Source organism: Amphiura filiformis, chromosome 13 (genome assembly GCF_039555335.1).
Source record: "Amphiura filiformis chromosome 13, Afil_fr2py, whole genome shotgun sequence".
NCBI lineage: Eukaryota > Metazoa > Echinodermata > Ophiuroidea > Amphilepidida > Amphiuridae > Amphiura > Amphiura filiformis.
Genome location: NC_092640.1, coordinates 61,675,575 through 61,692,635, shown reverse-complemented (window position 1 = coordinate 61,692,635; position 17,061 = coordinate 61,675,575). Strand labels below are relative to the sequence as shown.

At 37.8% G+C, this 17,061-nt stretch overlaps 2 protein-coding genes across 2 annotated transcripts in view; both read left to right on the top strand.

Moving 5' to 3' along the window:
* LOC140168619 (uncharacterized) overlaps positions 1–17,061 on the top strand; it is a 367,911-nt gene that overhangs the window by 103,187 nt on the left and 247,663 nt on the right. The window lies entirely within an intron of this gene.
* On the top strand, positions 1,290–5,268 carry LOC140168751 (E3 ubiquitin-protein ligase TRIM45-like). The gene is made up of 4 exons (XM_072192161.1): positions 1,290–1,451; positions 3,036–3,604; positions 3,640–4,435; positions 4,565–5,268. Exons 2-4 carry the CDS (start codon positions 3,227–3,229, stop codon positions 5,266–5,268), a joined length of 1,878 nt encoding a protein of 625 aa, XP_072048262.1. The 5' UTR covers positions 1,290–1,451; positions 3,036–3,226.

Sequence of the window (17,061 nt, the reverse complement as noted above, 5' to 3'; positions counted from 1 at the left end):
TTCAGTACAGTGGTGCACGTTATGTCACTGGAAAATATGACTGGATGAGGACAAGCGTAAATGGCCAACTGAAAGATCTCCAATGCCCAACACTGGAAAGCAGACGATACCAAAACAGAATGTCCATGCTGTATCGCATCTGCTACAACCTGGTTGTTATCAGATGGAGAGAGTACCCCAACGAAGCGAAATCCAGATACTGGATAGGTCACTGTAACTCCAACCAATTTGGGGGCTTGAAACTACTGAGGATAGATCCTGTAGAATGATCATACTTTGATGCCTTCAGAATGGCATTAAGAGCGGATGCCAAGTAACCAGCAGTCATCTGTAGTATTTTAAAGCAAATCATCACTGTATGTATTTTACATTGAACTTTGCTGACTGATAAATTTTGGATGCGCAGAGCACAACACACTGATGCAGTCTTTTTGAAGTTTGCACTTGCATAGAAAGAAGAAGAACGTACGCAAGAAGGTCTAAATTAGACAGAACATTACGTCGTATAAACAAAGGGACCATTTTTTAAATTTTATTTCAAACTGTTCAAACCTGTACCACAAAGTTAATTTTTAAAAGATTAGGGGCTCGGATAGCAACGTTTTCACGTATTTTTTGTGGGACCTGAGAGCACATTAGACATATCGAATTGCATTTTGAATACGAGGAATGTCCTTCTGATATCAAATAATTTGAATTTTTTAAATTCGCAATATAATACACATATTATTGCAAATGATTAAAAATTGATATTTTTGAAATTTAACAGCCCTAAGTAAATTGTATAAATCTAATGACATGTACTTACAGTGTATGTAACTGGGATGAAAAGCCACCCATCATATGAAAATTTTGACCTTTTGTATTGAAGATATGGGTTTTTTTTTCAAAACACCAAACAAATTTAGGTCTTTTTGTGAAAAAAATGTATATCCTCAATATGAAAGGTCAAAATTTTCAATTGATGGTCGGCTTTTCATTCCAGCCACATTCCAGCTTTAATATCAAAATTTTAAAAAATATATCAAATTTTAATAAGTTGCCATAAAATTGGTATTATATCGCGAATTTCAAAAAATCAAAATTATTTCTCAGAAGGACATTCCTCGTATTCAGAATGCAATTCGATATGTCTGATGTGCTCTCAGATCCCACCAAAAATACTGTACACACGTTGCTATCCGATTCCTTAAGTCCACTTATTTGAATGTAAAAGACTTTTTGGCGCTCAAATGTGTTTGGGATTGCGTTGTCGCGGAAATACCCTTTGTGTTTGCGAATCAGTAGAAAGTGCGGTCATGCGTGCGATCGACCTTAAACATGTACCGCTACGCCATCGTATGTACATTTTGAACAATTGCAATTTCTTTGCTACATCGTACATGTACCCTATATAACAATACCTGAAATGTTTGTGTAACTTTACCTAAGTTTGATGCGAGTTCGCTGACGTAAGTAACATGTATCCATGTTATCTGTTTCTGTATAAATAGGTGTTCGACATATAAAAACACTCGCAACGGGGTAAATAAATGATTGAAATATACTTGATGTTCGAAGTTACTAACATTACATGATCACAGTGTAATGACACTGTAATAGCGTCGTTTAGTCGGAATTGTACATGCACGATATACTCTCCCTGTCCTACAAGACTGTTCCCAGATCCTTTAACATTGTTTAATGCAACCCAATGTCCTGTTTCAGTATGCCCAGTTCAGGTACATGTTTAGCATGGTTAGAATGGGATCTTCTCGTGTTTCTCTTACCATGCTTTGCTTCTGTAAGAATACCCAGCAAAGTGCGTCCTTTTCTCTAATCTTATGTGAAAGCTTCGGGAGGTCACCATTCAGCTCATGTGCTGCTTCCAATTGATGTTATACATATAATACTGATCTAAACATCAAGTTCGACAGTAGCAGTGAATACGAAATTGTAATTTCCACGTGTGTATTATAACCTGAGACTTTACTTCTCAGTAACATGATGCTGCTTCACGAATTTTTATATCGTTTTTCATACTAGCTACACACGCACCCAGATACTTTGACCTCTTTTAGCCTAGTACCCTTGTTTGTTTGGATGGTAGCTTTTGCCAACATTGAACGATACGACGTTTGTTGTTGAAGCATTCATTTTGTAAGCCAACCTTTCCGACAGATGACTTAACTTTAAGCAGCAGTTTTTTTGTGCTTGCTAGATAGGTTATTTAGTTATGACTACGTCGTTTGCAAAGCCCAAATCTGTTTACACTTCAGTCGCGATTCGCCTACTCCTTATCTTCTTCAGGTGAAATCTAAGCGATTCTTCTCTGCCACCCACTACCATAAGTATAATCCAAAATCCACAACAATAAGATACGAAGCAAGGGAGTTTCCGTGCATCTGGCGAAATAACTTTTAAGGCTAAAAGCCTTGGTGTATTTGCACATTCTTCTTATAGCTTACACGACCCCCTCTAGATAGGTGGGAAACAAACAAGGGGGAAATTAATAGGGTACATAGAAAACCTGGTCAAATACGGTACTCATGGGAGATTGCACTTCGAATGGACCTCCCCCCCCCTCCCCATGAAAAAGATTTCTCAATTTTTTGAGCCGCTCCTCCCATCAAAAATTGGACGCGCCTAGTTTGGGACTCCATAGGTGCTAAGAATTTGCAGCATTTGTTTTTTGGAATGATATTGAGGGCCTTTAAGTTTATGAAAAATATTATTACATGCAAGTTTAGATTACCAAGGTAATATCATTTTATCAACATTGAAGTTTATCATATTCGCAATTTTTTTATCCGCTCCCCTTCAAAAGTTGGAACAACGCGCCCAGTTTGGGACTACATGGACGTTGATAAATTTATTTTTTCTGGAATAATATCTTAATAAGGTCTTTAAGTTTATGAAAGTTATCATTACAGGCAGGTTCTTTAAAGTGTTATCATTTTATCATCATTGTAGTTTATTATTATTATTATTATTATTATTATTATTATTATTATTATTATTATTATTATTATTATTATTATTATTATTATTCACAGCTACAAAGACAGCTTATGGTTTATCGAGGAAGTGTCGATGTGACTTCAACGCATTGATTGACTCGACATTTAACTGTTTAGAAGTAGATTTAGTGGACGATACACCTCGTACGGGCGATACGTTATTTTTTATTTTACGTTTGCAACAAGAACTTCCGCGGCGCTCGTTTGGAGTCATAGAGACTAACGAAATGGCTGATTCGAAGTTCAAACTTGACGAAACTTACAACTCAGACCTTGTTCAGTGCAACATCTGCGTTGCTGTTATTGACAATCCTAAAGCATTGCCATGTCTTCACACATTCTGCTTCAAATGTCTCTCCAGTTGGTCAGAAAGTTTAGCAAAGAAATATCCAGCAAAGTACACGGACGCAATTTCGTGTCCAAATTGTCGCGAGGACTTTCCGTTACCAAAGGGTGGTGTGAAAGAGCTGAAGACCAACTTCTTCGTCAATAAATTGAAAGAGCGAAATGAGCTTCAGAAGAAGCTGCACGAAGATGCCAAGATTCCATGTACCTCGTGCGATGATTCTGACAATCAGGCTGTTGGACGTTGTGTAGAGTGTAACGATTCCTTGTGTAAGAAATGTGTGATGTCCACAAGTCGTTGCGCATACTGAAACATCACCACGTGCTTACACTAGAAGAGCTGCGCACGGGAACATTGACTATGCACAATCCGGCCGAACAAGAGATGTGTCCCAAGCACAAGGGTGAAGTTTTGCGTTTCTATTGCGAGACATGCGACGAGCCAATGTGCCGAGATTGTACTGTCCTAGATCACCCGCGTCCCCGTCATAGACAAATAGACCTGACGACCGCAGCTGGAGAAAGAAATGGCAAACTCAAAGAGTTATTCATCCAAGTAGAACTCATTCCCAAAGCTATCGATATTGCCATGGCAGAAGATGACAGAACGCTGAAAGAACTGAAAGCCAGGGAGATGATAGCCAGCGATCTGTACAAGACGACCGCTAAGAAAGCGTATTTGGAATTCATACAGAAGATGAAACAAGCTGAAACAGAATTTACGCAGCAAATGCAACAATTGGTTGCCAGGAAAAGCAAAGAGATAGAAGCGCACAGAGACGGCTTACAAATTCAGAAATCGCGTCTTTGTACTGCAATGGAGATGACACAACAGATTACGCACGGCGGTTCCGAGCATGATGTTGCTACAATGTATTCGCCGCTCTCTAATACCATGCAACAGCTGTCCAAGTTGAATCCAAAGCCTGTCAGGAAGTCTATGGGTAAAGTTGAATTCATACCCAGCATGAATCTTAGCTACGGGATGAGTTCTCTCGGTTCACTCAATACCTACGAACAGTGGACTCTAGTGAAGACTATCGCATCGGGGCAGTTCAGGTCTGGAAGATACATCGTTCTCGACAAAAATGGTTAAATTGCTGTGGCTACATACAATAGCAACAATTACGTTCGACATTTTGATGAGAATGGCACACCCACACGGCAAATCAAAACTACCGATGCAGGTGGACAGATTGTAAGTGACCGTTCATATGCAGGTCAACAGTATTGGAGACCTGATGTGTATACAGGTGGACAGGATCCAAGGAGAGGTTTGAAAGCAGGTGGTGGACAGTATCCAAGGAATTGTTCGTATCCATGGGGCCTGGCAATTGCTCAAAATGGTGACTATTTCATTACAGACGAAAATCCTTACGTTAAGATTTTCAACGCCCAAGGAAATTTCAAGCAAAGGTTCGCTGCTCAGAATCCCAACGGCAACTGGTCATACAGTGAGAATTCCAAGCTGTACGGGCTAGCCATTGACAACAAGGGTCGCGTGTACGTCGGAAGTTCTGTTGGGTACATTAGTATCCATTATCAAAATAGTAAGCGCGTATCTGGCTTCAGTCTCAATAATCTGTGTCCATACTTCATTGCCATCACTGCAGATGATCACGTTATTGTCAGCGATTATAACAAATGCGCAGTTCACGTGTACGGCACCGACGGTACTCAACTCTACACCTTCGCCACTCCACCAGGTAGCAAATTCTACCCTACGGGAATATGTGTTATCCAAGATGAAGTCTTCGTCGCCAGCTACATAAGAGTTCCAGCAGTCTACCGCTACTCTCTCACAGGTGACTATATTGGAATTCTGACTAAGGAAGTCAGATCTCCCTGGGGAATGGCAATCAAAGACGACGGAGAAGAGCTTCTTGTCTGCGACGACAATTCCATCAAAGTATTTCATCCGTGATTAGCAAACGTCATGTTTCAAAGGCATCACCAGACTTTTACATAACTTTGACTCCCGGCTAGCGGCTTTGAATTTCGGGTTCCGAGATCCTGGCAACTGACAAGAGCTATACATTGGCGTAACATAATGGGTGGTTAAAATTGTACATATTACAAGGACTGGTGGTGGCATAAGAACTAACGATTTAATATTCGGATAAACAAGTCAGATTATTACTCTAATTACGAGAGTGTCATTCAAATAGTTATGCTTCAAGCATTATAACGTCAAGAGTGTCAGTTCCATGATGACCTCTTGAGACTTTGCATGCCTATCGATGGCTCAGCACAACACAAAATGCTTCTCAAATTTTGGCTAAAATAAGATTTTAATGGGCTTTTTAGTGACAATAGAGATTTGTGTCTATTTCCAACCTCAATAAAGCCACAGACCAGTATCATATATATACAGAGGCATAATATTTTATGAGGGCAGAATTCTTTAAACGTAATGTTATCAAAACCGCCTAAATGGAGATGAGACAGTTACTTGATATAATTATGATTATACATCATGTACACTGGAGTGTCAGCTAAATCTACAAAATGAGAGTATATTGATTAATTTTCATACCTCTTTAAGAATTTTGTTCAAGTTCAATTTTATTTCACCATCAAAATATCATAATACAGTAACAATATCGAAAAAAGGATGGTAGGACAATCACAAGAGCAAAGCTCGAAAGACGTGATTGCCCTCAGTGCAAAAAACAAAAGACACCTACAGACAACAGACAAGGACGGAGGGTGCAAACAGCAGACTGACAGGACTAGTGCAGACAGACAAAGACGTTGGCAATGGCAATGACATAAAAAGGTCAATCGAGAAATATATAAGTATGTGTGTACTTATATACACTGGAGTGTCAGCTAAATCTACAAAATGAGATTCATTAATTTCCATACCTCTTTAAGAATTTTGTGGATGACCTCGGAACCAAAATAATCCTCACGTATGTACATGGAAAACACTGTGACAATACGTAGTGTATTGTCACGGTGACCGTGCTTGGAAGAGTATGCTGAAATGCTAGCATACGTATGGTCACGGTGTATACCGTTGTCAAAATACCACGTACTTTAGTACAGTAATAACGCCCTCTGTTGGTCATAATTACGTATTTTCAACGTAGTGAAGAAATATTTGAGGTAATATGCGACCCCATAGAATATAAAAAGCAGAATATTGGTATGTTAAAATGAGGTATGGGGCTGGCTGGGGTGGCTACGGGGCGTTATCTCAAAAGACAATATTGCTAAGACAATATTGTTCAAGGTTGCGCCGCAGGCTTATAAAGAAACAATGTTGCTCCAAAAACAATAGCAAACAAGCTTAAACTATAAATTAGCCCCCGATAGAGGACATGGCCTGAAGAATGAGGGAAATTATGGGGTAAAGAGCAAAAAAAAATGTAAAAGTAGGCCTATGAAATGGGTGACGAGCTGTCCGTAAATATAACAGAATTTTCGTTATCAGTTCGTCATCCTTAAGGTTACTCTTGCTTTCTTGCGGGGCCCTGGGGTCCCACTTGGAGTGTTTAGTCGTCGTATGGGAGTCTCCGGCGTCGGGCCTGCCGGCCCTGCGGCCTTGATGTTTTTGGTTGATACTGGGCCCCAGCATCAACAAACAACAATGAGTAACCTTAAGGGTGACGGGCTCTAATGCACTACAAGCAGATTACACTCTAACAGGTGTGAGTGATCAGCATAATATGCATATTCTATAGAATTACTATACTGGGTCTTTATCCCTGTTCTTTGACATCTATGGTTCAATGCATAGGTACCGAGTGAACGTTCAGAATGTGCAGATTTTCAAGCAAAGATTCAAGTCTTAAAAAAATTGAGCATGTACTTGTTAATGATGTATTTCTATTCTACTTTGAAAATTGTATATATTTCTGTATTTTAATTTTGTAACTAATAGTTGTATATTTTATATAAATTGCATGTTGAAAATTGTTGCCTTTTAATGTTATGTAAATGTATTGCAGGGCCCCATGTAAGACCAGCTATCGGCTGAATTGGGCTACCCTGGATAAATATGAATAAAATAAATAAATAAATAAACGTTGTAGTGCAGGGTGATATATTAAAAAATTATTCATCTATTGCTATGGTAGCTAATTCAATTATTTACGTCACTTTTTCACGCATTCCTACACCTCAATGGTAGCCATTTCTGCCCCCCCCCCCCTCCTTTGGTCCATTCCACCTAAAATGTGAAATGATATGGCCTTGGCGGGGATAGGAACTGCATTCCATCACCCGTGTTACAGGTAGACAAAAGAATGATGAAAGTTTACAACACAATACAATTCAACATCAATTTTTAAACGGATTTAATCCACCCAATTGGGCAGTAATAACACCAGTTTGGTGCAGACGGGACCCAGTAATGGCCGACTGAATTCTGACCATCAATTGGCTCGTTGGATTCGTCTATACTAAAAGGAGCTATCTGTATGCCTTGAGTCTCTGGCTGGGTCTGTCCTGGCAACTATTGGCAGCTAGCCAGTCAAAGCTTCCAAGTCAGTAACCATGGTAACATAGCTTGCGTTGTACTATGGATACATGGTATAGACGAATCTCATTTCACGCATTCCTACACTTCACTGGCAGCCATAACTGGGGACCCAATACACACATATTGTACATGGAAAACACTGTGACAATACGTAGTGTATTGTCACGGTGCTTGGAAGACCGTGCTTGGAAGAGTATGCTGTATGCTAGCATACGTATGGTCACGGTGTATCCCGTTGTCAAAATACCACGTACTTTAGTACAGTAATACCCAGCAAACACAAAACGTTTTCGACATCATTCGCACTAGGTTATAAAAGATTGTCAGAAAACGTTTAAATGTCGGGTTATATAAAAGGTATATTAAGGGTATAAAACGTTTTCATAACTTTAAAAATCATTTTATATATGATAATCTACTGCTCAGCAAACACAAATGTTTTACAGAAAACGTTTAAATGCCGGGTTATATAATGGGTATAAAAACGGTTTAATAACATTCCAAAAACATTTTTGAAAACTTGATACAAAACATTCTAAACAGAATAGTATAGTATATAGTATATTTTATTCACACATAAATCGTGGCCCTCAGGCCAAATTACAAGTGGTTTACAATATTAAAAACAATTAAACATTAAAAATTATATTATCGATATTAACAAGGAAAAATACAGCAACTGCTGTTGATAGAAAATAAAATATTGCACTTATTCAAGACATCATTCAAAAACATTATAAATACACACCATTAAAAGGCTAAAATTGCCTCAATATTACCATATTTAAAAAGTCAGAATATGCAAAACATATGGAATAGCGCTGTTTTTGAAACGATCGGTCCTTGCATAAAGTTGAGAGATTTGATTTGCATTGCGAAGGACCCTGCCATGACTCTCCAGTCTGGTAGGAGGGATGAGATCTTTTGTTCGAACAGAAGCAGAAAGCCCTTCGGCCAACTTACGACAATGGTCCTCCCTCCTATTAGCTAAAGAGTCTAGCTGGCACAGATTAAGAGCGTTATCATAACCATCATACAATTTGCCCAGAACTATTTTGCAAGCTCTTTTTGCAGCTGCTCCAAAGTATGATCTTGAGTTGTGGTGAGTGAGGAATGCCATACTACATCCGCGTATTCAAGTAATGGCCGTACATATCCTTTGTAAACTGAACATAATTCCTGGGTATTAAAACCAAACCTTTTTAAAATCCTAAGCATATATAACCGACGATTGGTTTTGGACACAATTTCAGCAATGTTTCTATCCCATTTGAGGTTGTCCTGCATCCAAATACCCACAATTTTTGCCTCAGAAACAAAGTTGAGAGGAATGTCATTGATTTTGATAATATTATTCGGTGGATTCCTCTTAAAGCAGACCTGCAGGGCTTGACATTTCAAAGGGTTAAGTTTCAGATTATTATTGGCAGACCATTCACTGAATTCATCCAAAACATCTTGAATTTGGCTGGATTGGGGATGGGTACAGTTCTCAACAATTGAATGTTATTTTGGGGTTGAAAAATATTTTGCGAAAAAAGTTTGCCCAAAATATTTGCAATAACGTTTTAAAAACGTTTTCATGACCTTTATATAACATGACATTTAAATGTTATTAAAACGTTTTGAAAAAACACATTTTAAGAACATTTTTGTGTTTGCTGGGTGCAAATATTTTAACATAATGTTATTTAAGTGTCGACAAAATATTTGGCAAAAAATGTTTGCAAAAATAGTTTACAATAACATTTTTGAAAACATTTTAAAAATATTGTTGTGGTGTGTTTTCATACAAAACGTTTTAAAACGTTTTCATGACCTTTATATAACCCGACATGTTAATGTTATTAAAACGTTTTTATGTAAACCAAAGCCAAAATATAACTTATTAAAAATGTTTTTAAAACGTTTTTGTGTTTGCTGGGAGCGCCCTCTGTTGGTCATAATTCACTTTAAAACGTATTTTCAACGTAGTGAAGAAATTTAAAAAAAATTAGAGACAGGTTACTCATTGTTGATTGTTGATGCTGGGGCCCAGTATCAACCAAAAATCATCAAGGCCGCAGGGCCGGCAGGCCCGAGGCCGGAGACTCCATACGACGACTAAACATTCCAAGTGGGACCCAATATAAGGGCCCCGCAGGGCAAGAAAGCAAGAGTAACCTTAAGGATGACGAACTGATAACGAAAATTCTGTTATATTTACGGACAGCTCGTCACACATTTCATAGGCCTACTTTTACATTTTTTTTTACTCTTTACCCCATAATTTCCCTCATTCTTCAGGCCCTGACCTCTATCGGGGGCTAATTTATAGTTTAAGCTTGTTTGCTATTGTTTTTGGAGCAACATTGTTTCTTTATAAGCCTGCGGCGCAACCTTGAACAATATTGTCTTAGCAATATTGTCTTTTGAGATAACCATGACTTGGCTCGTGAGTGGGTATAAGGTGAGTGTGTTATCTATTATATTTCCTACATTGCAAAACATCATGGTATAAATAGTATGATATTCATTGGGCCTACATGCAGATACATATTTCTTTCTGCATGTACCTGGATTTATATTAACACTTTGAATGATGAAAGAAAGAAAGAGTAGTCAGTTAAAGCAATAATGTGTGATTTGCATAAAGAATAGATTCCTATTTAAATATTTGTTTTCACTGATCACATTACCCCCTTTTAATTTCGAGCCGATCGTATTACAATGTAATCTGCACGGAGCATCGCGCTCGACGTGTGCACACATAAGCTGACATCCACGGGACATGTTAGTAAGCACTCGATCAGCGAACCGGTTTTAATATAAAAAGTTGAATTTTACTGTTATTAAAGCACTTCAGGCTCAGTCTTTTACATGGTATTTTAGTATACCACTGGGCATTATAATTATGCAAAAAGTAAAAATCCGAATAAATTGAGGGCGTCGCTCATAGCTAATCACACATTATGGCTTTAAATAAATAAATAAATAAATTAAATATTAATAAATTAATATTAATAAATAAATAAATACATAAATTTAATTAATACATACATAATTTAATAAACACCCCAGTAAATGAATTATTAATAAATTATTTTTCTATTAGTTAAAGACCCATTCAGTGATCCCAGCACGTGCGCACAAATGTGAAAAAATTAAAATTGTTTATAAATTGCTTAAAAGTGAAGGATAAGTCATTCAAATTGTCATTTGGTATTTTTGAAATGACAAATTTGGATAAAAACGAAGAAAACAGCAGTACTGACGAAGTTGAAGCCCCATTCAAATACATGTAGCTAATTTAGATACTGTCAGTATCTAAATTACAGATTCATGTAAAATGTCTTATTTTGTCTTAAATACGCGGCTTTCTGCTGAGCTACTCACATGCTATGTTAGCACATCTATGACAATGACTAAGGTACTAAAATCTGAATTTTGATGATTTTTACGATCGTCCGGATGAGCACTGAACGGGCCTTTAATTAATTTAATTAGTACATACATAATTAAATAAACACCCCAGTAAGGTCATCTAGGGGCTCAAAGTACGTGGCTGTATAGTTGTTTTTACTTTGAAAGAAACAATGATATTCCCAATATGTTTGTTTGAAATTTGTATTGCCGGGGGTCAGGTCAGAGGTCCCACAGGGGTCAAATCTTGAAAATGCTCCGATTGGGCTCAAACTTGGCCATGACAATCCTCATGACCGGGAAAACATTTCGCTGGAGTCAGGTCAAAGGTTGCGTAAGTGTCAACTCTTATTATTTCCCCAATTGAGCTCAAACTCAGTGGCAACAAACCTCATGATCAGGATAACATGTCAAAGTTCATTCAGGGGTCATGATGTCGAAAGTCACATAGTCAAATCTTAAAATTGCTCTGAATGACCTCATGACCTAGGACACATTTTGCAAAGGTCACTGGGACAGAAGTCATCTGGGTCAAATTTTTACATTGCCGGCCCCGTTTAAGTTTTTTAAAGGATCACTGCATACAAGGTGTTAACAAACCCCATGCATGGGGAACATTTTGCAGGGGTCAGGTCAAAAGTCAAGTCATAGTCCAAAACACCAACATGCCACAGCTACAATCCCGGACATAAATAGTTCGAACACATGTGTCAAAGTAGGACTGTTTGAGACCGTATTTCTGATATACTTGACATATTAAAGTTCATACTGCAGTTACTGTCCGTTTTCCTATACACAATACACAGTGCTCTCACCATTGACGCGTGACCTCTACAAACAGTGTATGTTATAGGTATATAGGCATTGCCTAGTTAACATCACTGTGTGAAAAATAACCGGCCAATATTTAAAGTATTCTCCAAACTTCTAGCAAATATATTTCTCTAACATGACCTAAAATTACAGCTAGGTTAGATGTTCAGAAGGGGTCGCACTTTCGTAGAATATGAGTGAGGGCAAAGCATAGCTAGCTCATAGCTAGCCAACTCCCCGTGTTAATTGAATGGAGATTTGACCGAAAATATTGAGCTATATAGGTAACGGACCGCTCCGCTCTGAAGGATGCCACAAAAAAACGGTACAAGCTACATTTAAAGTATTCTATGAAATTCTAGAAAATATAGTTTTGTAACATGTCCTACATTTTTAGCTAATTTAGGTGTTTGGAGAGGGTCGCACTTTTGTGTTTTAGGAAGGATATGTAAACGACAGATAACACCAAAAATATGAAGAAATTATTTCCAAACCGTGTTAAGTCAACAATCATTATGTTGCTCATTTTCAAGAATGCTGGTTAACAAAAAGCAGGCCATTGTCTCATTTCGTGAACAAAGGTCCACATACCATTGTTTCCTTTCGTTTCCTTTATAATCGGTTACCCAACTGAAGCGATAATACCAGCTTTATTGCGATATCGCACATGTAAACCAGACACATGTGCACAACTAGAGAAGATCCGATTTAATCAGTTGAGCTGTTTCAATGAGTGTTATCTTGGTTTAATAGCTTTTAATGGGGTTTAAGTCCTGCAAAGGTCGAGATGAATTCTACTGTAGACATGACTGCATCATGTTCGCTTTCTTTGACGCGAAGTCTGAACCATTTCCTACTACTAAAACCCTCCCCCTGCTCCACCAATCAATGCTGGATGTTTCTAGGGGTGCATGACCAAAAAAACCCCACCAATATTGATCGGAGGAATGGGGCATATTTGAAGTACCCATGTCAAAGTGTTCGAACAATTATGACCGGGATTGTAGATTCGTGGTCTATGACCACATTTTGCATCTAGTACATAACACTATTATGAACTTTCGGCTATCTTACATTTACCGCTAAAAGCCTCATAATGGTTTTTGAAAATAATATTCGATAGACACCCTTTACTTACTTATATTAAATAAAAATGGATGAAAAGATCTGTTTATTCATTACACATTTTACAGTGCCCTCTCCTGAAGACTAATATCGCTCTATGAAGAAACAATAAGACTTAGCGATTGTCAAGCTTCAATTTCATTGAGTATTATTTACCGCTAAAAGCCTCATAACAATAGAAATGCCATTTGCAAATATGCACGACAGATCCCTTTTCTTATCATTATTAAATGATAGTAATTAATAAATCTGTTTATTTATTTTATCAAATGTAGATTTCGACTTTAAGTGTAATAAAATATATTTATTACGTCTAGATTTACATTGCATTGGTGTGCACATAACCCCGGGGATGGATGTATCAGGAAGACAATAGCTAATTAAGTAGTCGACTCTATATCTATCTATCTATCTAGGCTATGTCAATCCACTGTTGGATGTAGCCCTCCTCATGGTCACTCCATACCTTTCCATCTACTGCTACTCTCGCCCATGTTATACCAATATATGATGTCATATCATCTCTCCACCTCCTCTTCTGTCTACCTCTTCTTCTTTTTCTCATTCTTGGTTGCCATTCTAACAATCTCTTTGTCCATCTGTTATCATTTCTTCTGGTAACATGTCCAGCCCATCTCCATTTTGATTGTTTGATTTTTCTCCAAATGTCTGCAACACCGGTCAGCTGTCTGATGGTTGAGCACCTTACTTTGTCTCGCAGTGAGATGTTTAACATTTACCGTTCCATTGCTCTTTGAAGTTTGAGCGGACTGTAGTTTAGTTTCTAAGTATTTAGTTAATGACCATGTTTCAGAGCCATACGTCATTATTGGAAAGACACATTGATTATATACTTTCCTTCTGAAGTAGTCGACTCACAAGACTTTAAAGTATGCTACCACGCCTCTCGCCTCGCAGCGATCAGCCTTATGTTCAATTCACAGGAATTTGATCTATAAAACATCATCTGTCCCAACGATTTTCGCACAAGATTGTCTGAATAGATCAAAAGATGGCCTATCATAAAATTGACCATATCTCCATAACGCGTTGTTCGATTTTGATAATTCTTTCAGTTATGAAGAAATTAATAAATTTGCCATATTTTATTCTACCACGCCTCTCGCCTCGCAGCGATCAGCCTTATGTTCAATTCACAGGAATTTGATCTATAAAACATCATCTGTCCCAACGGTTTTTGCTCAAGATTGTCTGAATAGATCAAAAAGATGGCCTATCATAAAAATGACCATATCTCCATAACGCGTTGTTCGATTTTAATAATTCTTTCAGTTATGAAGAGATTAATAAATTTTCCATCTTTTATTATACACGGTTTAATTAACTTGTCATTTTTTTTAAATACAAAAATACATGCATATTCACGTTATCAATGAATTTTCTTAAAATCAGAGGCTTATTGCTTTGAAAAAAATGAAGAAACTGCTTATTTTTTTCCTTTTGCTTGGAATAAATGGTTCGGGAGTAAGAAAGTAGGAGACACACACACACAAAAATGAACGAAACACTATCCGAGATTCGAACTTTTTTAATACTTGTACATTTCAGATGACACCTACGATAGTGGAGTACAGGGATTTATATATTATGGTCAAAGTTAAGAGCAACATATATATAATTGGTGATCAGTAAAATGCGTATATTCTAGCGTTTTTGACATTTAAATATATTTGTATTCAAAATAAATACAAATTTTGCTAATTAAGTAATGCATAATACCATTTTCTTAACACTACTTGAAAAATCATGAAAATCGAACAACGCGTTCAAGAGTTATGGCGATTTTATTGATATTAATAGATTATTTTCTCGCTTCTTTCAGACAATCCCGCGCGAAATGCTTGGGACAGTTTGTTTATTTTACGCATCCCCGCTCCCCTTATTAATGTTGAATGCTGAAAAATAGTAAAAAGTGGTTGCACTCAATATCTGCTCTGACATTGTTTCCAGGGGGAGGGGAGGGCAGGGACGGATTTACCTATTTGGGGGCCCTGGGCCAGGCCAAAATTTGGAGGCCCCCAAACGCACCGTGAGGAAGGCATGTGCACTCAAGTGGCCAAGATTTTATTCATTCATTCATTCATTCATTAAAGGTTTATTACACAATTGTCATAGCAGTATAAAAACTGAAATGCAACAATTTTACAAAAGTACACACATATAAAATATTAAAATACATAAGTATAAATGCTAAAATACAATGTACATATAAATACAGCAAAAACATGAAGAAAAAAGCAAATTACATAGTAAAACATCCACACATTCATTTTCACCCATTCATTCACATGTACACCCCCACACACACCCCTGCATCCCATATCCACTCATAAACTATCACTACCACAAGATCACCCCCACTGACCTTACACACCACTTATTCAAAATCTTTCTCTACTCATGCACTAGTGACTACATACTCAAACTCCTTCTCGGCACACACATACTTTCATAAATGGATTACTTGACATACTAAGATCATATTAAATGAGAGAAACAGAAAATATATTGCACATAATAATGTTTATAAAATTTGGTGGAGATGTGAGTGAAAATGCAAATAGCCTTGTAAAATAATTAAAAAGCTAAAAACTAGGAGTCTTTTTATTCCACATATTGGCCATGTACACCAGAAGGCTTTTCTGACAACGCAATGTTCTACACCTTGGTACCGACAATTGGTCAGAATTTCTTAGAACTCTGCCATGAATGGTGCTCTTCTTTGGAGGTACCCAACTATGGAAACGCTCAGATTTGAAAAGCGAGTTGAAACACTTCAAACATTGTTGCTCACGTCTCTCATACATGGTTGGCAACTTACAAAGCTCAAGTGCCTCATCATAGGTTGTATACTGCTTGCCAACAATAATCCTACATGCTCCCTTCTGGATTCGTTCCAAAGCGGCACTTTCGTCGATGGTCAGACCAGGGTGCCACACAGGGCAGCATACTCAGCTAATGGGCGTACGAACCCAGAAAAGATAGTAATAAGATCATCTGTTGGCAAGTTGAAGCGTTTGAGAAGTTTAAGCATATACAGTCTACCATTTGCTTTTTTTAGCACTTCAGTGACATGGTTACCCCATTTCAGATCAGAACTTACATGGACACCAAGTATTTTTGCAGCTGAAACAGACTGAAGGGGAACATTCGCAATCATAAGTGGTTGGTCAACTGGGTTGTTTCTCAAGAATGACACTTTCATAGAAGCACACTTTAAAGGGTTAAGCTTCATGTGGTTTTGCACCGCCCAATCCTGGAATTTGTCAAGATGAGTCTGCATGTTCGATGCATCATTACGTGCTCTCGTCTCAACCAAAGTTAAATCATCGACATATTTCAATGTCGTAATGGAATTGTCCATAGCGGCATCATTAACTACGGTGACAAAACCAAGTGGGCCAATGCGTGTGCCTTGAGGCACACCACCTTTCAACTTAACCCAATCACTATTTTGACCACGGTACCTAACACTCTGTTCTCTACCATCAAGAAAACTGGCAATCCATGTCACTACTGAGGGACGTATACCAAGGGATATAAATTTATTGATGAGCACATTGTGGTTCACTAAATCCAAAGCTTTGCTGAAATCAGTGATAACAACCGAGCTCAAGTGACCGGGTTTATCAGAATTCATGATCAGAGTATCCATTAATTTCACCAGATAATGTGTGGCGGAAACACCTTTGCGGTTCCCGTATTGATTGGGATCTATAGATTTCTCTAAGTCCTCTAACAACCACTTTGCCATAAAACCCTCTGCAACTTTGGCAAAGTGGTCAGTTAGAGAGACTGGTCTCAGTTTATCCCAAGTAGCGGGTTTAGACTTTGGAATCGGGACTACAACAGCCCTCTTCCACTGGG